At 34.7% G+C, this 21988-nt stretch overlaps 1 protein-coding gene across 1 annotated transcript; it reads left to right on the top strand.

Moving 5' to 3' along the window:
- The first annotated feature begins 11893 nt into the window (after positions 1-11893).
- LOC122071275 (jasmonate-induced oxygenase 1-like) lies at positions 11894-14720 on the top strand. The gene is made up of 3 exons (XM_042635603.1): positions 11894-12743; positions 12868-13198; positions 14283-14720. The coding sequence occupies exons 1-3, from the start codon at positions 12226-12228 to the stop codon at positions 14541-14543; spliced, it is 1110 nt and encodes a 369-aa protein (XP_042491537.1). The 5' UTR covers positions 11894-12225; the 3' UTR covers positions 14544-14720.
- Positions 14721-21988: the final 7268 nt, after the last annotated feature.

The raw sequence follows: 21988 nt of genomic DNA, 5'->3' as shown, positions 1-21988 counted from the left end.
AAAGTGTATTTTATTTTTCAAATTATTATTTTGCATCATTATTTCTTGCGTTTGCATCTGCATCTACAGCTTGCTTCTTGTTCTATCTTCACAGAGAAGCCTACAGTAGCGTCTCTCGACTGTGAAACATAGATCCGGTTAAGTAGCTTTTATTTTATTTTTCATTTTTGAGTTTTTGGTCTTGCTTATTTTATTTGTTTAATTTTAATTTTGCACAATTTAGTCCTAGGTACGGTATCGCACCTATCCTAGTGATCGCCTTCTTGCCTGGATCGGAGTACGGTATTGCACCGATCTCGTTCTTCTCACCATATAGAACCAGGAGAACCCTATTTCCTTGGATTTTGTTGTAGATCGATCCTGTTATATGCCATATATATATATATATATATACCTTCATGTACTTGATGAGTCTTCTCCACCAAATACCTTAAGGTTTTAAATAGATATTATAGTTCTAAATTGTTGTTCAGGTCCTTGGTGCCTTTATATACTTGTGGAGCTCTCTCCAGGTAATACCTTGCGGTTTTGGGTTGACCCTCCAACAAACCTTGTGAATATATGTAAGTTGTTTATAACAACAAAATAAAATGGCTATAAATTTATTATTGTTGGAAGTAATACCAAATAAATGAGAATGTGGGGCTGAGTCGTGCCACCAATCATCCTCTTATAGATCTTGGTTTCTTCATGCAATCCGGGTTCTTGTGAATCAACCTCCAAGATGAAACAATCTCTTAGGTCTTCTGGTAATTGTTGCATGCATTTATTTATTGGGTCACATTAAGACACACTTAGGTTGTGCTCAAGCGGTAAGAGAAATAGAACTCAAAGAACTTTCAAAATAGTAAACCAAGGGGCAAGAGAGAGAGAGAGAGAGAGAGAGAACATTTATGTTACCTTCTAAATTGTCTAGGAAATCCTCTATTCATACAGCAGAGATACTCCATGGAAATATATGTCTAAGAGAGCCCAAAGGATTTCTCTCTACTATAGTCAAACCTGCGAACTCCAACCCTTTCAAAGCACCCTTGGCATCGCCCCTGCTAGCACACGCCCACCAATATCTCCACGGTAGACCCCACCAGCATTTCTTCAGCTTCCTAAACCCCACCACACACCCCACACCCCACACCCAAAAGCCCCTACCACTTGGCCCTTACCCCTTACCCCTTAGCCCCTACCGCCTGCTATACACCCTTTCTCATCTACATCCGTTTCCTCACACACGGAAAAGACACTGATGTCGACTCACATCCTTCTATACCTAACCCCTGAAAAACACACAGTACAGTGAATGCACTATCAAGTGCAAGGTTGGTAGTTGGAAAATTGTAGAGTAGGGGTATGAAAAAGAAAAAAAATAAAAATTCTTTGACCAAACACATTATTAAGTTGCAGAAATATATATATATATATATATATATTTTTTTTTTTTTTCAAATAGAAACATTGCGAAACAGACCCTTAGCTCTCAATGGTTCATCTAAGGGCCGTTTGATTTTTTTTTCCTCCTGTTTCTATGTCTAGAAACAACAGAAACGGTTTTTTCTATTTCTGTGCTAAGAAACAATTTTTAGAAATGTAAAAAAGTGTTTGATTTTTCTGTTTTCCGAAACACTTTCAACAGTGTAATCGAGTCCAAAACATGAGTGAAGACACGACGTTGTAGGGAGTATAACTCACGAGCGAAAGCATGACGTTGGAGTTGCATGTATGCTTCATGGAGATGAGCTTCAGAAGGATGAAGGCAATCCGAAACTGTGAGCTTCGCACAACCAGGTTGGAATCGTCACATTTGGATGGCGAGAAGTTTCAACAATGGGTTGGAGGTTTTGATAGGTCGAGTGAAGTATCAGGTTTTTCACAATTTTTATTGCTTCCATTTGTTTCTAAAAATAGAAAAACAAGTTTAACTTGTTTCTCTATTCCTATTTTTAGACACAGAAATAGGCATAAATTTCTATTTCTGTTTTCAAAAATAAGTAAATCAAAATAGAAAAATCAAACAGTTTTTGGAATGTTTTTTCATTTTTGAGCACAGAAAAATAGAAAACCAGTTTCTAGAAACAAAATCAAACGCGGTTTAAGTGTACTTTAATTGATGATAATCTTGGATCTTTTCGTCTTGGTTCTAAATGATCTATTGGGCTGGCCTAGGATCCTACTTTTTTTTCAGCCACAATTTGTTATGGGCTTAGGGGTTAAGCTCCACCACCTCCACTTTTGATCTCATCCTCTTATTAGAGAAGGAATTTGGAATTGTTCGTATTGAATTAGTTTCTGTTTTATATAACACATCAACTTGTTGCGGATGAGGTAAGTTGAGTTAGACTCCAAGTACCCCACATAATCACGTTTTGTTTGTCACATTATTAGTGGGTGTAAAGAAGGGTTGTTCTCTATTTTAGTGACAAAATATCATATGTTGTCCATTAATGGGACGTGTTAATGTAAGGTGATGAAAAGACAATCTTAAATGACCTCTAGTTGGAAGGCTCAATCTCATTCGTGTAAGAAAAAATGAATTAGCATTATATCAGAAGTGCCACATGATCGATCCCACCTAGGTGATGTGAGATTTTTTGTGATTCAATATCTGAAGCACCATCCGCCATGTATTAATGTAGGGTGATGAAGAGACAATCTTTAATGGTTTCCAGTTGGAAGCTTCAATCTCATTCATACCAAAAAAAATATGTATACGAATGAATTAACGTTATATCTGAAGTGCCACGTTATTGGTTCCATTCAAGTAATGTGAGATTTTCTGTGATTCTACATCTTGATTCTGATACCAATGAATTACCATGTGATCGGTCTTACCTATGACACGATATTATTTGTTTTGACACATGAATCTCATAATTTTAAAACGCATCAATACCATAGGCTGAAATGGGAAGAGTGTATAGTGCATGATAGAGATTGACAAGATTTTGAAATTTTTTATGTAAAATCATGTTGGGGAAAACAATGCCACAACACGTGGATTATTTTGTGTGGATTCAATAACTTGAAGGATACAAGAAATCTTGCAAGTAAAAGTGCATGATGTGTGAGGGAGAGACCAAATAATTTCCTTTACATGCACCATCTTAGTTTGTGATTCGTTTTCTTGAAAACTTAATGGAGTTTTTTTTTAGGGCAAAGCTTTGGAATAGAAAGTTTTTGAGTTCTTATCGTGGCACTTCATGCCTTAGGTTTGTTGGCTTTTCATGTGAAACTCTTTTACAATTAATGTATTTCTTTTGATCAAATAGATTTTATAAACACATTCATTATAAGAAAACGTGACGCCATCAAATAAGGGAAACTCCCATTTTCATGCTGTAATCAACCTTGTTTTTACATATATTTATCATGTGATATTTTAGGGTGTTTAAATTTGTGGACATATTGTCCATAACATATGTCACTTTTGTGTCTATCTATGAAATTCTCCAAACGTGATCCCTATGATCTCCTTGTCAACTTTATCTCTTCCTTTCTATTATAAAAATAAATAAATAAATAAATAAAAATCTCTTTCCTTGAAATAAAGGATAATTTACATTAACAATTCCTTAGAGAATGTCACAATTAGACAGACACCCCTGCATAATACCAAATTACACTTACACCCATTGTCGTCAGTTACTGTTAAATAAAGAGTTGAAATGACGGTTGCACCATTTTGACTAAATCACATGATCATTCATATTTTACCCAAATCTCTCCTTTTTTTTTTGCACGAAACAACAAAGCAATCAACTAACGAAGTTAATCACACTCAGTCTCGGGATTTATACTAGAGCCTCCAACCTCGTTGTGTCGGTCAATCTTTCCTCCCGCCTCATGAAATGTCTGGAATTTTTTTGAACCATTTGAGAGTTGAAATAAATATCTATGTGGTCTTCTTCAGAAATGCTCACCAAGAAGGATCGGAAGAAGAAATCATAATCAAAAACTATCCTAATCCAGAAAGCCACCTATCTCTTGTCGGAGATCTACTTAAGATATCACAATGGACAGTCCGTATTTGTGGAGCTCATCTCATCCTCGTTACCCTTCCTTAGCAAGAGAGGTTCCCATTTATCATTGTCAAACAAATTCCCTGAAGGTCGTCACCATCCCCGTTCACTTTGTCAGTTTAGAGAAATGTAGATTAGATCCAGCTCTGAAGATACAGAAGGTGTTACGGGGATTTTTTATTTAGGGTTATGAGGCTAAGTGAGGGTATATTAGGTACTTCACTCTTTATAAGGGTATTTTGGTATTTATAAAAAAAATATAGAAGCTAATATTAGCATTTGAGGTATATTCCATAACAATGACTCTGACGGCAGGGGGTGCGATCGTAATTTGGTATTGTACAAGATGTGTCTCTCTAATTGTGGCAGTCTCTAGGGGGTGGCACTGTAAATTACCCTTAAATAAAAGAAGGGGGCGAGAAGAATATTTCTATCACGGGGTAGGTGTAACTACATATAATTGGGGTTTACCCTTAGACCTGAACCGTAAAATCAAGTAAGTTCAAGGGATTCCTCGTTAGTCACATAAAAAAAAATGGAAAAAGGCATTTCTGCAAATAAAATCTCTTTTTCCATGTCGAGGGTCCAAATTGTAGTTAGTTAAAACAAAAATAGTAAAAAAAATCGTCAATTGTACTATTCTTAAAACATCTCAAATTCAAATAGGACGTGGTCAAATATATGGTGAATTATTTGAAAATGGCAAAAATTGAAACAGACGTACAAGTTTCGTAGATTTGAATAATATTGAGAAAAAAAATGACATAAATTGTGGGACCAATTCTTGTCTTACTAATTAAATATTAATGCTTAATGTATTAATTTTCTTTTAAAAGTGCAATTTTTCATTATAGAAAAACAGGAAACTCATTTAAAAAAACCCTACTTTTTTAGGCATTTTTTTTACCATATAATTGGGATCAATTAGAAAAGTGCCAGAGAAAGGGAGAGAGGATTCAGCTGGTTCTTACTAATAAGTATTAACATTTGATGTATTAATTTTTAAAATAAAAAATATATTTTTTTAAAATTCATTTTAAAAATTTCCTATTTTTATAAGCAAAAAACTACAATGTCAAAAGTCCAGAAAAACTAACAATGTCAAAAATCCATAGACATGTTGTCAACATCATTATCTAGTCACATGTTATTTTATGGAATTTTTGAGATAAAATTAGTTTCTCTCTATCATAATATAGTATTTTGAAATTTTTTTGAAAAAACTCAAATCTATTTTCAGAATAGAGACCATTGAAAGATATAAAAAATAACCTAAACATTATAGATCAAATGATTGAGATAGATCACCAAATAATACGGTTTAAGGATTCTTAATCTATTAAAAGAAATTATATTGACCAAATTATTCGTCCATGTGGCAAAGCAAGTTGATTATGTCTATACGATTAGATGTTGCTACATGTAACTGAGGTCTAACTTTGGTCTTGAATCCTAAAATCAGGCAAATTCGAGGGGTTCCTCATTAGCAAAAACTAAAAAAAATAAAAATAAAATTCTATGATATTCTATGATTAAGAAAAAAAAATGAATTATTATTATTATTTTTTTCTAAACTTCAATATGGATCTCATCTACATAATTGATAATACCATGTGACAAATAGTGAAACAGAAGACTTCCCTATGCCTAACTAGTTTTTTAATATTTGGTCGAACATCCTAGGCTTAACCTATGCATCACTATTGTTATATGTCCAAATCCAACTAATTATAGAATCTCAACAAACCCAACTAATTTAATAGCCTTACAACTCCTAAACTCACTCTCTCTATACTTCACTATTGTCACGTAACCCACCTATGTACTACCATGCTAGTGGTGATTATATGTTCAAATCCAACTAATTATAGAATCTCAACAAACCCAACTAATTAAATAGCCTTACAACTTCTAAACTCTCTCTCTCTCTCTCTCTCTCTCTCTCTCTCTCTCTCTCTCTCTCTCAATATATATATATATATATATATATCAATATAAATCCAATTAAAAGAGAAAAGAATGTTACCTGATTGTACACTTTTGCGTTTAGACACAAGGACGGCAGAATGACCACCCCGCCCCTCCCTGTTCAAAGCTTGACAGCCTGGGAGTGTGGCTCCGATTGACCCCTATGTTGGCACAACTATTATGTAACCAGGTATCTCTCTCTCTCTCTCTAGGTTGGTAAATTAGAAGCAAAATGCATCTTTCTATATTAACCCCCACATCTCCGTTCTTCTTTCCATTTTTATGTTGAATTTTAGAAAGCTATCTTAATAGGAAACAATCCTTAAAATTATAGACTTTGATTCCTCTCTCTCCACCAAGATCCCAAAAAGAATTTCCTATAGAGAGAACACTACCCAGTTGGGACACGTATATGCTAGCACATTGGCCAATGGGAGGGTGCGGGAGGATCTTCAACGCTTGCAAGGCTGAGGCAGTATTGTATTTCTGCACCTGCTATGTCTAGATGTTTCCTGCACCAAAGTAGCGAATCCTCTCTAGCATGCCAACACTTCTAGTGGATGATAGGTAACACCAAAGCACGCACCCCCATACGGCCATATAGTTGACGCACTAGCACATTGGATTGAATTGGATTTTTTTTCCAAATATTCTTTCTTATTCACCCAAAAATTCATATATTTTTCTTTTTTAAGCTAACCATCCTATTAAGAAACCGAAGGCAGATCAAGTTCTCATACGTGAACCATTATCATAAGGGACTGATCCACACAGATAGAATCCATCCAAGGAAGACCCTGTAATGAATTCCACCTATGTAAATCAGATTGTACGAGAACAATTCTCATACGAGAACCTGATCCACATTCTAAAAAAACTCCATCCTTATAAATCTGCTATATATATCCTCCTCCCTTTCCCCACCATCGCCTTTCATCTTCCCCTGGAACGTCCCTAACATTATCAAACTTTGATCCCTTGTAACAGATAACAACTATCTTTCTCTCTCTTCTACTTTTTTTGTTTAACAATTGCTTTCGTGGTGCACTACATTTGTTTTCAGTGGGTCCTAATTATTCACTAGTTTTTTTTTTTTTCACAGCACTTTAAGTTCACTTGAGTCTTCTCTTCTCCGATGGATCATCAAAATGTTGGCCTTCAATAAAGTATTTATGCTTCTTCTTCACTCTTCACTGTTTGAACATATTCTAGAATAAATAGAATGATAAATCCAATATGTTTCCTGATCAGGGTTTTAAAATGAGGAATCGGTTCTATGGTTCTAAAACTCGGATTGGATCGATCAGTATTAATCAGGTCAGATCAATGTTGGCCTTAATCAATTTCTGATCTTAATCGATTCAATCTCGATAGATAAACACGGTCTAAGGATAAAAACATAATAAAAATATATAATTTTATTCAAAAACAAGGGTAAACCTGTCTGATATGGTTTGACACAGACTGATATGGATTCATTACATTATATATCATCCTTCTTATAATTTTTTTATTATTGTTTAAAATATTTCTGTTAAAACTTGTAATATTTAAAATAAATGGATTAATACCTTGAAATTTTTTGTATAATAAATGGGACAATTTATGACAAAAATATCTGAAAGGATTAGGCGTGAATCAAAATTTCAAGATTGTAGAATTTTTTCTTCTTAATTATAGTTCTAAGATACTTTGTGTCAAATAAATATAAATCAAATTAAGTTTGAGACTGATAATATTCACAAAAGTTGTTTAATTTTGAAAATCATAACTTGACAATTGGAAGCAATTGATTGATGTTTAGGTGTATCCACGTTATAAAAGTGTTCTTCACCTGTCCCATTGTTCAATTTTTAATAGAAAATTAGCATCTTAATGTCAAAAGTGTTCCCAAAATAATAGAAAATTACAAACCACTAATTTTCATTATTCTATATTAGAGGTTTATGACACATTCTTGTAAATTTTTATTGTTTTGAATCATTATTTCACCACATTATATACTAATGTTTGACTAAAAATTTACCAAAGAAACTGGTAGAGGATTCTCTATGACATGAATCGAACCATGTCCTCCATTTTCATATAGTAGTTAAAGAATACAAAATTATAATTTGAAATATTATTATTTTTTGGGAAAGAAGGAATCCTGCCCGCTTGAGTGTCTCTCTGCCCATATATAAGTGGATGTGAAAAGATCATGTTGCTCCTAGCCCAAATGTCTCTGCAAGTTTTTCCATTGGTCTGTGTACTAACGTAATGACCTATTCTCTTGCTTTTTTTTAAATAGGAAAAGTTAATGACGAAGAAGAATTTGGTGCATTATTCAGCTCAGCTAGAGAAATCAATTAAAATGAAACAACTAGAGGAAGGATTCAAAAATGCCTTGGAACCCCATAAATCTAGACTTTATTAAGGGATGCCTTAAAACCGCCATAAATCTAGACTTTATTGTTCACCTAAAAATCTGTGCCAAGATTTATATGTATATTAGTCAAATATTTTGAAATTCCATGTTCCATAAGATTAACTGAATTTAGATGGTTGTCTCCAAACATGAATTCTCTGTAAGGTGTTCTAGAAGCATCCGACATACTCAAGTTTTTCTTTTAGCAGAAGTAACATAGCTTATACTCCAATTATTATGTATGATATATTAATGGTATAAAACAAAGTCAAATAATTAAAAAAAAAAAAAAAAGAGAAATTATTATTAGAGAAGAATAAAAATAAAATCTAAATATCAAAAGTTACACAATTAGCTTAATAGCCAGACATGATCTAGAACTTAAATTAATAAATTTATTCCATAATTAGTGGGTCTTCCATGATACTAGAGATCACATACTGCTGACCCAATTACTATATTAAGAAAAACTAGTTCCAAAAATAGGCTCTACAATCATATGTGAGTATGAGACTTCCCGACATGTAAATGTCACAAGCACTCCAATCTTTCACATGTCTTGTTTGTGAATGACGATCAGGACCACCACTATTCAATGGGCGCCCACCGACCCCTCACATTACTTACTGTATTATTTGGGTGTGGCAGAATCTCTCCATATTAGAAGGCTTGACATCTGATAATTAAGGTTCATGTTACTTGAAGCTAGTTTTGGCATGGCTGTCTTTGAGTTAGAGGTCTATTTATTTTTCACATGAGGGACATGTGATTGTACTAATATATAGTGCTTGGATGGTCCTTGATGCCCAAATATAACACGTGTCACAAGTATAGAGAATGGAATCTATCATGAAGCTTTATACTAAATAGGAGCAAAGATAGATTTTTTTAGGGTGCAAAAACGTAATGGAGAGATATATTTATTCGTCTTCTTAGGGCGAATAAGTTTACAATAGATATGAGATCTTCTAGAAAAAAGGACTTCCATAGCCTAGGACGTCAAAAGCATGAAGCCCATTTAACAAGATAGTAAGCTTGCATATCTATAGTTTTACCTTTATTTTTATTTTTTATTTTTTTTAATCAGAAAAAAGTGGAGAAATTCCTCCACCAAACAAAATTTTATTTAACGAATATAAAAAAAATATATTTCTTGTTATTCAACATAACAAGATGAACAGGGAAGTAAAAAAAAAAAAAAAAAAAAGATGTTTTCCTATATAGATAGTGTGAGATATTTCTATAAGAATGACTTGTTATACTATATTGATAAATGATTCAGTCATTCTGATTATTGGATAAATATGAATTTTTAGACTAAATTGAATATCAAATTTAATGATCAATTTCAACTGTATTGCCAACAATCTAGGGTCCCCCCCCCCTTTTAAAACAGGATTTGGTTTTTTAAAACCACATTTAATGTTTTTAAATTTAAATAATTTTCAAAATATTATATTGATAGATGAAAAATTGGATTGGCTAAAAATAAGCCATGACTAGTTAATAATGTGAAAAATGTCCCCAAAATCTACATCCATGAAACACTTTCACCACAGGGGAAATTAACTTATTGGTCTAGAAATGGATGCCCACTTTGTTAAGAAACCTTGCCACCCCTTCCCCAAGTCCCTCTTGAAGGTCAAAAAATAAAAAAATAAATCAATAACTAAATAAAAAAAAGACACTAGGTGAGAAGTTTGAAATGCTGCAGTTATAAGTAATATGCTCATGTTACTGCAGTTAGAAGTCATTTGCTCATGTTGACTCTTAGTTAATTCTTCGGTCCCAATCCACCACCTAAGAAAAATGTGTCTTTTATATATATATATATATATATATATATATATATGTATCTATCTTTTATCTTGAAACCGACCTTACAATGTGGTCCTTTACATGTCAGTTTATTTTAATAGTGAGAATGAAATTTTTATTGGTTGAAGGGGTAGATATAGAGTTATAGAAGTTGCACTGAAATAAAGTAAAAGCCAAAACAGAATATAGTATATTTTAGAAATTTAAAAACAAGATATAGGTAAGATTCTTGCTAATAGGTTAGATGCCAAGTATTAATAATAATAATATTTAGATCAGTTATTGAAAATATTAGATTATGACAATCATGACCACCTCTATTGTTTGAAGCACTTGGAATGTATTTATGTAATACAAAAAAAATGCTAAGCTAAAGTATCTACTATTGATTTGTTAAAAAAAAAAAAAGTTTTATTTGTTTTCTCCACTTTTTATTTTGTGGGTTTTCACTTGTTGGAGTCATTTTCATAAGGGATGTTCAGATAGTACTGTCAAGCTATTTGTACACAGGTGACTATCAATCTAGGGTAGTGATCTAGTAAGATCATGAACTGGTGTAATGACCATGGTTTCAAAAATCAGACCGTTATCGATTGATGAAGGGTCTTTAATGATTCGATACCAATCCATTTGTATGATCCAACGGTAAAAAAGGTAATAGAAATCGATTTAAAATAAAAGGATCAATTTGTCTGATCTAGCCCAATTCAGGGCAATCTAGTTTGGTATCAGATCCTGATGCAAGAATTGACATATTATAAACCTTGGTTTTGATTATCACATGCTTAGATTGGAATCAGGATGCCATTTATGTCAAATACATATGGAATTGAGTAGTTGAGTCTCAATTTCAACTTGAGATTTTAAAGCTGATATTGATTTTCTGCCGTTTTACTAGTTCAAAGAAGGAAATATGATCATGAATGAAAATAAAAAATGCATTTCAGATTGAGTTTTTCGTAAGTCACGGTGAAAGGGAATCTCTTAATCGCATCTTATGAATCGATGAGAGAGAGAGAGGGTAATACGCAATAAAGAAAGTGTATTATCGATTTTCTCCAATACGAGGAGATGTTCTAGGACCATAGGATAGTGACTCAACTATTCTTGCATGATGAAGAAAAACTTTTTCCATGCATTTATGACCAGTTCAAAAAAGAGTTGCAAGTATCATCAACATAAGACATAATCGGATTTGGATATGGGTTTGGGTTTGGGTTTGGGTTTGTGTTCAGATGATTTTGATCCATTTTCTAGAACCATGATGGCCATCTTAAATTATTTCCTCATATGTATAAATTTAACTTTTTATTTTTATTTTTATTTTTTGAGGACTTTAAACATGTGGCCATAACAAGTTATTGGACCCTGCTAGAGGCAAGTTCCTAGTCTTTTCTATGTAGCTAGCCCCACATCTGAGACTTGTCTACATTAAAAAATGGAAGGATTGCTTCTCAGAAAACAAAATAGTGTGTAGGATAGGTTGTACTTTTCTTTGTGGGTGGACCGGTAAAGGGCGCAAAATCAATTTCACCACGGCGCCGAAATTCATAACTTGTGTGCCAACGACTGTGCCCCTGCGCCTATGCTCGCGGACCTGTGTTGTGTGCGTATATGTAAGTGTGTGTGTTGGGGGGGGGGGGGGGGGGATGAGGTTAGAGAGAGAGAAACAGTAATACATATCATGCCTCTAGATTGGAACTAGCTAGCTTGTATCAACTGTGTGTGTAATGGTATCACCAATTGCCATGTCGGCCTGTCAGCTTCCCAGATAACAACCAACAAAACCCCACAAATAACACGTTCTCTTCTATCTCTTAATGAAGCAAACCCATAAGTAAGGCTCCACATCCACTACTACCTTTGCCTTACCCACACACCACAGTCTCCCCCTCCACCCCTCTCTTCCCTTCTCTCTCTGTGTAGCTTTCTTTATCCTTCCCTGTCTTTCTCTATAAATTGAGAGGCTTACTTATACTTATTTAAGTTCCTACCTATATCAACTTCTTGTAATCAGATATGAGTTGCTTACAACAAGATTGGCCTGAGCCAATTGTCCGAGTTCAATCCTTGTCAGAATCTGGTGATTCTGTAATCCCTGACCGGTACATCAAGCCGCCGTCAGAGAGGCCTTCCACAGCTTTCAAGCCCCAAGAAGTTGATCAAGTTGAAGTCAATATACCTATAATTGATCTCGGAGACTTACTGGTCGGCGACGACATCGATCATAACTCAACCATCTTGTTGAATAGGATTTCTGATGCTTGCAGAGACTGGGGGTTCTTCCAGGTTGTGAACCATGGAGTTAGCCTTGAGCTTATGCGTAGAGCACTACAAGTTTGGCGCCAATTCTTTCATCTACCCATAGAAGATAAACAAGTTTATGCTAATTCACCAAAAACATATGAAGGCTATGGAAGCAGATTGGGAGTTGAGAAAGGAGCCATTCTTGACTGGAGCGATTATTTCTTCCTTCACTACTTGCCCATGTCCATTAAAGACATTAACAAGTGGCCTCATCTCCCACATCCCATCAGGTAAATTAATTAACTAATCTCTCCCCACTTTTGATCATTTTTTTTTTTTTTTTTAAGATATCTCTCATGTCTTATCTAGCAATCATTTGTTTTAGACTAAGATTAATTGTGATTTGGAATGTAGAGAGACAATTGAAGAATATTGTGGGCAATTGGTGAAGCTATGTGGTACCTTGATGAAGGTCTTTTCTATGAACTTGGGATTAGGAGAGGATCATCTGCAAAAGGCTTTTGGAGGGGAAGATATTGGGGCATGCATGAGGGTGAATTTCTATCCAAAGTGTCCACAACCAGACCTCACACTTGGGTTATCTCCCCACTCTGATCCTGGTGGCATGACCATTCTTCTTCCCGACGATCACGTCGCCGGACTTCAAGTCCGCCGTGGAGATTCCTGGGTCACTGTGAAATTGGCTCCCGGCGCTTTCATCGTCAACATAGGGGATCAGATTCAGGTATTCTTCTCTCTCTCTCTCTCCATCTCTATCTTTCTCTCTCAAACTTCTCTCTAAATTATCTGAACCACAGAATGGTTGGCTAGGATTTCAAGGATGATCATCAGGCATACTTCATTCACAAAAACCACCATAGAATTAGATGGTATAGCAACCAATAATTCAACTATATATGGTGAAAAAAAAAAAAAAAAAGATTAACGGTCCCTCTCCCTCATCAACTGTTACTATAAGAAGACTATGAGTTTATGAGTCATTAAACACACAGGTTTTGCATGCACCACTAGAACTCACACATCTTCACTTTTTGTTTGGTACCCAACTACAATTATGGTTAAACCTAATTTGGATCCTCTCCCACATGGTGATTTCTCGACATGATATCCAACTATCCATGGTTGAGTCGATGATGTATTAAATGCTTTGATTTATTATTTAAATATTTTTAAAACGATGAAATCCCACGTGGGAGAGGATAGTAATTCCTCTCCTCACGTGGGAAAATGACCATAAGTGGGGAAGGAGAGAGAAAGAGAGGGGTTCATGAGTAATGAGTTCATCTCACAGTCGCTTTTTTACATGGCCTACCTATTTATTAAGCCATTTGGACCAACTTTTCCATTTATGTCTTCTTCACTTGTCTGAAGGGAACAAACAAGTCTTGCAAGTTGCCACTAACCTAAAATATGGTCCTACTGCACCATAGGGAGAGTATGGTCCTACTGTGAAAGGACGTGACATAGGAACCCAAAACTAGGATCTAAGCTTCCCATTTGCAGATAGTCTTTATTTTTATTTTTTTCAATTTTTGGTGGGTAGAGTCTTTAATGTAAAGAAAGCAAGACTGGATAAACATCATCTAGACACTGGACTGGTAGAAAAAAATCAAAGAAGCCTTGGTTTCACATGTTGATTGTTACCCACAATTTATTATCTTGATAGTAGGAACATTTGTTTAGTAATCCTCAATTAGAACATTAGATAATGCTCTTATGTATGTCTATGTTATACCTAGGATATTAAACAATTTTTCCTTTTAACTACAAAATTTAACATGATTTTGTTGAATTGGTTAATTTATTAGGTGCTGAGCAATGCCAATTACAAGAGTGTCGAGCACCGGGTGGTCGTAAATTCGGCGAAAGAGCGTGTTTCGCTAGCCTTCTTCTACAATCCGAAGAGTGATTTACCTTTAGGACCATTGAAGGAGCTTGTTACACCAGATTGCCCGGCTCTATATACTCCAATGACTTTCAACGAATACAGATTATACATCAGGATGAAGGGTCCAAAAGGAAAATCACAAGTAGAATCCCTAAAATCCCCACGTTGTTGTCATGATTGATTCAATATACACAACTTGATTAGTGTAGTTCACATTTGAACAATCCCTTCATCAGTCAATTAATTGTAAATCTTCCATTCTATCATTGAGGGATTTACATATCAAGAAAATTTGGTGAATCAATTATGTAATTCAGGTAATTTGCAACCAATGAAGACATGTGGGACATAAGGATAATCATGGTAATGCACTTATGCTTGATACTAAACAATAAACATCTTACCCACATGATCTAGTTTCTTGATCATGTGACCCGCATGTGGATGATACTATTCCTATGGATATCAATTGGCCAGCTTTGACCATTCTTAGTCGAGCCTTAGCATTGGAACCTTTAATTACCTCTCATCTTATTTCTAAAAGTTCTTTAAGATAGAAATATAATTAAAAGAGTTTTCAAAATAATTTGAATTGACGCATCATTGTTTATTTGTTTATTTATTTATTTTTATTATTATTTATAAAAAAAAGTGGCATATCATTATGTCATTATCAAGCACATTTTTTGAATATAAAAAAAAAAATTACGTGTCATATTAGAAGGATAAACAAATAAGATTACAAATTATATATATGATTTTCTGATTAGTATTGAGGCCAACTAACTTAATGTATTCAGGCTTTAAGCGGTCGAGTTTTGTCTGGCCTGATAGTACAAGTCAACTTTTGACACCCTACCCATTGATGTGGCATGGAAAATTCTCCTACACTGGCAGCGTGAGAGACCCTCTCTCCCTTTAATAATATGGAATAGGGAACCGTCCTTGACCCGTTAGGATAAGGAATCAAAATTTATTATTTTGTCTATCACAGGCCCTAAGTGCATGAATGTTACTTGTTATACAATTCAATTAAATATGTATTTATATTTTAAAAGAATTAAATAAATAGATTGAGAAGGCATGTTGAATGATGGTTTTCATTTTTCTGACTCATCAATCACTTTCTAAAGTGGGCAGTTTTAACTGCTTGGCTCTCCCTAGACCATGTCTTATATATATTGCTTGACTTATAATTCCATCACGTGTTAAAATTCCAATATACCCTTTTTTTATTCTATAGTTTATATATATCTTTGTATTATATTATTTGATAAACCATTATTAGATATGGTTAAAGTATAGATATTGGATTCAAAAGAGTTGGAAAGAATTATTATCCTTTGAAAGTTTTGAATGGCTGTTTGAAGTCTACCTCAATGAACAGCGATGCATGTTAACCCAAAACCGGACCAACCGGACCAACCCGATCCTTTGGTTAGATCAATCAACAAACTTCGGGACCATGATGGGTCAGGTTTGATCATAACACATCTCTCTATTTTTCATTTGTGAGGAGGATCGTTGTCGGTCTGGCATAGAGAATGTTCAAACACAACCGTTGTTTTCAGGGGACAGGTATTTTTTCACAACCCTCTGAAAATAAAGATTGTGTCTGGGTATTTTCTATGCCATCCCTTTTTATTTATTTGGAGGAAGTACTCTGTCTGCTTGCACAGTTACTATGCCAACATGTTCGCCAATGGGAGCTGCATTAAGGGTGTTAATTGATTCAGTTTTGGTTTAAACGGTGTGGATCGATTTGGTTCACATTTATTTGACTAAAACCATAATCGCATCATTTACTAAACGGTTCCACTTTCTGAAACCGTGACCGTTTAGTAAACGGTTTCGATTTTCACGGTTTCTAAACGGTGTCGGTTTCACGGTTTTAAAGAATTTCGATTTCGGTTTATTCCATACGATTTGTAAAACGGTTCACAATTGGTTTGTTATACCTTGCAACCATCTCTAAACTGAAGATCATAAGCTTATCAAAAAAAAATTGGCAACCACAAATAAGAGATTCTATATTAATGATGGAATGTCTTAATTTGATAATCTAGTGTTATTTCTTTGCATGACCCTTCTCAAACATTTAAAACTAATATCATACAACATCCAAATCCAGCCTTTTACAGCATAAAATATTGAAATGACAGATGGTTCAGCCAAAACACCCCATCTATGATAACATAATAATATAGTAACATACATGGATTACAAGTTCATGATCTAAAGCCTAAACTTGAACTAAATTACAATAAATCATACCAAAGCAGGATGGACACTTAATTTAATTGTTAATTGTTATACGGATTACTGTCCCATCTTATTTAATTGTTATACTGATCAATCGAATCGGTTTAAACGGTTTTAAACGGTTCGATTTAAACGGTTTCAATTCGGTTTGAAACCAACGGGTTTTGTAGTTAAAACCGACCATACCCGTTTAGCTAATCGGCCTAAAACTTGAAACCATAACCACACCATTTACTAAATGGTTTTGCGGTTTTGGTGTAAACGGATTGGTTCGATTTTGGTAAACGGTTTTGGTTACAAATTCACATCCTTAGGCTGCATGGAGGCATCGGTGCAGGAGGCAATGCCATTTTTTTGCGCCTACCTATGTCTTGAGTCTTGAGTCTCTCGACATAGAGCCACATAAGCTTTCCCTTATCAATATTTAAACATATAGAATTCGGTTGGGTTGGATTGGATTGGGTTGGTTTGAACCGGATAAATGTATATGTTTAGGCATGATCTCCTTGTTAAGGGTGTTAATCGGTTCGATTTTGGTTTAAATGGTGCGGATCGATTCGGTTCACATTTATTTGACTAAAACCATAATCGCACCATTTACTAAACGGTTCCACTTTCTGAAACCGTGACCGTTTAGTAAACGGTTTCAATTTCCACGGTTTCTAATTGGTGTCGGTTTCACGGTTTTAAACGGTTTCGATTTCGATTTATTCCATACGGTTTGTAAAACGGTTCACAATCGGTTTGTTATAACTTGCAACCATCTCTAAACTGAAGATCGTAAGCTTATCAAAAAATAATTGGCAACCACAAATAAGAGATTATATATTAACTATGGTATGTCTTAATTTGATAATCTAGTGTTATTTCTTTGCATGACCATTCTCAAACATTTAGAACTAATATCATACAACATCCAAATCCAGCCTTCTACAGCATAAAATATTAAAATGACAGGTGGTTCAGCCAAAACACCCCATCTATGATAACATAATAACATTGTAACATATAAGAATTACAAGTTCATGATCTAAAGCCTAAATTTGAACTGAATTGTAATAAATCATACCAAAGCAGGATGGATACTTAATTTAATTATTAATTGTTATACGGATTACAACCCCTTCTTTATTTAATTGTTATACGGATTAATTGGATCAGTTTAAACGGTTTAAACGGTTCGATTTAAATGGTTTCAATTCGGTTTGAAATCAACGGGTTCCACGGTTAAAACCGATCCGACCCATTTAGCTAATCGGTCTGAAACTTAAAACCATTATTGCACCATTTACTAAACGATTTTACAATTTTGGTGTAAACAGATCGATTCGATTTTGATAAACGTTTTTTATTACAAATTCACATCCTTACTCCTTGTATTGGTCAATGGGTTTTCTTTTCTTGCACTTTTATAGAAACTAAAACCCATTTGGCATTATTATTGATTTCTTTACCAAAAAGGCCCATCTTATTACAGAGGAATCTCCGGGTATCAGAGAAAAGATAACTCCCCATTGGAAAAAGAAAGATCAAGAATCGCGGTCCGTGATATTAGGGGACCATGATGGGGTTATTGGAATAATAGGACCAGGACGGCTGTGTTCTTTTCCTCCTATGAGTCTTCTCTCTCTCTCTCTCTCTCTAAAAACAATATCTCTCTGTATCCAAACCAGTGGGTTTAAGGACTGAATCCATCTTATTTGTTGCATGCATCCATTATTTTAGGTGTTTAAAGCTCTTCTTTCTCTAGTCCAAACCCATCAATTATGGTTCTCATGATTTCACATTTCATTTTTTCATGCCATGATTACCGGAGCTTATCACAAGAAATTAATCACCTTCTCAATTTATAATGGCAGTTTTGACTCAGCTATCTGGTCAGCTGGTTGAGGCTGAGGTACTATTATGTAAATCAGTTTATATTATTATTATTATTATTATTATTTTGGGTAAGGTTATTATGATGTCTATGAATAATGGTTTTGTAGAATCAACACGAATAAGGTTGCGAATAAGGTTGCGTAGTTCTCGTTCCTTGGACCTCGTAAATGCCAGAGTTTTGTGCACTAGTTAGGTATAACTGATGAATAAAAAATTCATGGATTGCTTGAAGGGCGACGGCAGGCTAGGGAGCAAAGATGGTTAGAAATAATTGCTTGAATGGAGTGTGCTCAAATTGTGAGTTTGACTTACTCAAAGAACTGAGCAAGGATGGCTGTGGGAAGCTTTTACTTTTCTTTTGGAGGTTTCGTTTTTGGATCAAGGCTTTTACTATTGCAAATATAATCAAGAAGTCTAGTGATGTTATATCTATAGCGCATAAGTGGGCTGTTAAAACTATGAGTAGGGAAGAGCTCCAATAGACTAGAACAATCGATAATACTAATTTTTCTTATCAAGGAAAAGATCGTTCCATGGTCGCTTGTCTCTGCGATAACATGAGGATCAATAAAGAGACGTATATGGGCATCAATATGAGATGCGTTTTTTGGGTTTCACAGGGATGGAAACGTCATTTTGTCGCCACGACCAGAAAGCATTCATTTTCTATTTTTTATTCAATTAAATTTCTTTTCCTATAAAAAAAATTAGGGTAAAAGAATGTTACTCAATTTCTCTAAGTGTCTAGGCATAAAAAAAAAAATTAGGCGAAAATAATGTTACTTAATTACCCTAGCTGTCCAAGCATAAAATAAATTAGGCGAAAAGAATATTACTCAGTTGCCCTATGGCGAAAAAATTGTGCATATGGGATGCACAATTAGGGAAACATTTATTTCTTAATTTTTAATCTAATTTTTTTTTTAAATTAGGAAAAATAAACGCTACTCGGTTACAGCACCCTATGCTTAGACATAGAATGTTGTGAGCCCATGGATACTTCTACCTCTCTCTCTCTCTCTAATTGGATGTCTTTGTATACACTCTCATTAAATCATACAATGACACATAGGACACGCGACCAGATAACTCCCAAAACATTAAAAAAAATCCCCCGCCGGCTGTTTACATCGATCGTTCAATCTTATCTAAAGAGGCATGATTTAACGGGAGCACATGTTGGTGTGGGCTTTTAGGTTAGCATAGAATAATTAACACTTTTGCTTCCTTGCTCACAACATGTGGCATAACTGGTGGGATGGACTCTTCACCTTTGCCAGTCATTACAAGATTTAATAGCTTCACTTGATTTGGAATCCGAATCCTTAAAAGACTATGATCATCAAGAATCAACCGCCGTTGATAGTTTTAGTGACTACCATTCCTTTATCTTCAATCCAGCCCTACCAACCAACTACCTTCGATTCAATTTTCAGAAACATTAGTTGCCTTGCAGAGTTTGCAAGACGAGAACCATAGACAACTCAAGCTACCCAACAAATCAGTCTTGTTTTCTTTCCAAAAAAAAAAAAAAAAAAAAAAATTAACATGTTCAAAAGAACAAACTTTTCCTGAGCGAGACCCTGTGTGTCCATTACACTTAGGGATGTCAACTGGTTGGGATGGACCGATCTCAGTTGAGCCTAGCTAGGTCTATGTTCTTCGATCATGACCTGCCTATTTAAGGAATGAGTCAGTCTCGATCGGTGTCATGTCGGTCTATTGGATTTCAAGCTTTAACCAGGCTTTTCTTAATCTGGCTATAATCGAGCCTTAAACGGGATTATGTATTAAATGTGCCTTAAATGGCCTTTACTTTTCTTAGATTTAAAATATTTTAATTTATTTTGTTAAATCATCAACAATTTTGAAAAGATATTAAACTTAATTACAGTCAATAATTGATAAAAATATCAATATATACTCTATTCTATCCAAAAAAAATCAAAATACCTATATAAACGGTCAGACTAAACGTGTTAGTCTGAGTCAGGCTTGTAAACGGGCCTGGCCGATTGGGAGGCCCATTGGGCTTACCCCTTGCACCGTGTACTACATATTTATGATGGGCCAGGCATAAGCCCGACATGTTTATTAATCAGGTCGATCTAGATCGGGCCATAATCGTGTCGGGTTAGATTGGGTGTATTAATGCGGACTTGGAATTGACACCCTTGGTTACACCCTTCAAGCAGCCTCGATACCCTGTGGTGAATAGACTCTCATTCACCGTAGGTCTAAAGAAACATGATACTATTTTTGGGGGGAAATGACTCTAGTTGAGAATTTAGGGCAAAATTCAGAACCCAAACATAGAGAAAGGCAAAATGGTTATCCCACCGTCATGAAAAATGAAAATTTCTACATTGACGGAGGAGCGTTGGATTAAGAATTCTACTCCTCCAAAAATTTAATTAAAAAAAAAAAAGAAGTAAGAGAGGAAGAAGAAGAAGATGTGATTGAGGGTTATTTCATTTGAAAAGTAGTCTAATCATGAGGTCAGCCTTCATGGAAAGTAACAAAAATCAGAGTGCGTTTTTCATTTCCACACCGTACCCGCGCAAACGCATTTGTTTCCTCTAATCACTTTCTTTCTTTTTTTCTTCCTCTTTCCAAACGAGGTCACACGTTTCACAGGGTTCAAGAACTCGGACACTTTGGATCAGTTCATTAAAATCTCAAGTCAGTTCAGCGTAGGCGTTTCATTTTGTCACTCCGGAAAGTTGCTCTGACAATTATGAGTATCTCCATCTTAAGATTAAGAAATATTATATTTATGATTAATTTTTTTTCTTCATGCTCCATGAAAAATGATCGAGATACATTACAAGGTAAAATACGAAGAAGCATTGTTGTTCGACCTAACAATTTGTTAGTACGTCAAAGTGAAGTATTATTTTGTCATATGGAAGCAAGTTCATTTGCCCTTTAATCAAGAGAATATTTATTTCAAGGTTTATTCCTTAATCGCCACGTACCTCCTTAACATGATTAACCTTGACATTGGCTCAATTTTGATTGACCAATGAATTTTGTTTTTGTTTTTTTGTTTTGTTTTTCTTTTTTTTTAAATACCATTGATGCAAAACCATTTTGGGCAATCCCATTTTAATGAGTTGGACGTGGATTTTAATCTACATGACGTATTTAAGGAGCTTGTGTTCCTCCCTATATATATAAAATACAATGTTCTCTTATGCTCTTTGGCCAAGTCTTTGATTAAAAGTGAATTGAAAAGACATAAAGTTTGAAATCCTAATTTGGGTTCGTAAAATTTCGAGTTTGGACTTCACACTTAGCCAAGAGGAGCTTCCAACCTTCCATATTCGGTAATCTTCGATTAGTTAAGGTTCCAAGCTATTCTTTAATTTGATTTCATCCCCTCTCTCTTCCCTTCTCTTAGACATGGAATAACATGCTATATATTTGCATGTTAATCCATGTTTTCGCATGTTTGCACTGTATTTTCCTCTTCTTTTGTAT

This window comes from Macadamia integrifolia, unplaced genomic scaffold, assembly GCF_013358625.1.
Source record: "Macadamia integrifolia cultivar HAES 741 unplaced genomic scaffold, SCU_Mint_v3 scaffold_19A, whole genome shotgun sequence".
NCBI lineage: Eukaryota > Viridiplantae > Streptophyta > Magnoliopsida > Proteales > Proteaceae > Macadamia > Macadamia integrifolia.
Note: the sequence above shows the minus strand (reverse complement) of the source record. Positions and strands in the feature narration are given on the sequence as shown.

Coding starts and splice junctions, on each gene's coding strand:
- LOC122071275 (XM_042635603.1), top strand. CDS start 12,226: ATGAGTTGCTTACAACAAGATTGGCCTGAGCCAATTGTCCGAGTTCAA. Junction 12,744..12,867: donor CATCTCCCACATCCCATCAG/GTAAATTAATTA, acceptor TTTGGAATGTAG/AGAGACAATTGAAGAATATT. Junction 13,199..14,282: donor ACATAGGGGATCAGATTCAG/GTATTCTTCTCT, acceptor TTAATTTATTAG/GTGCTGAGCAATGCCAATTA.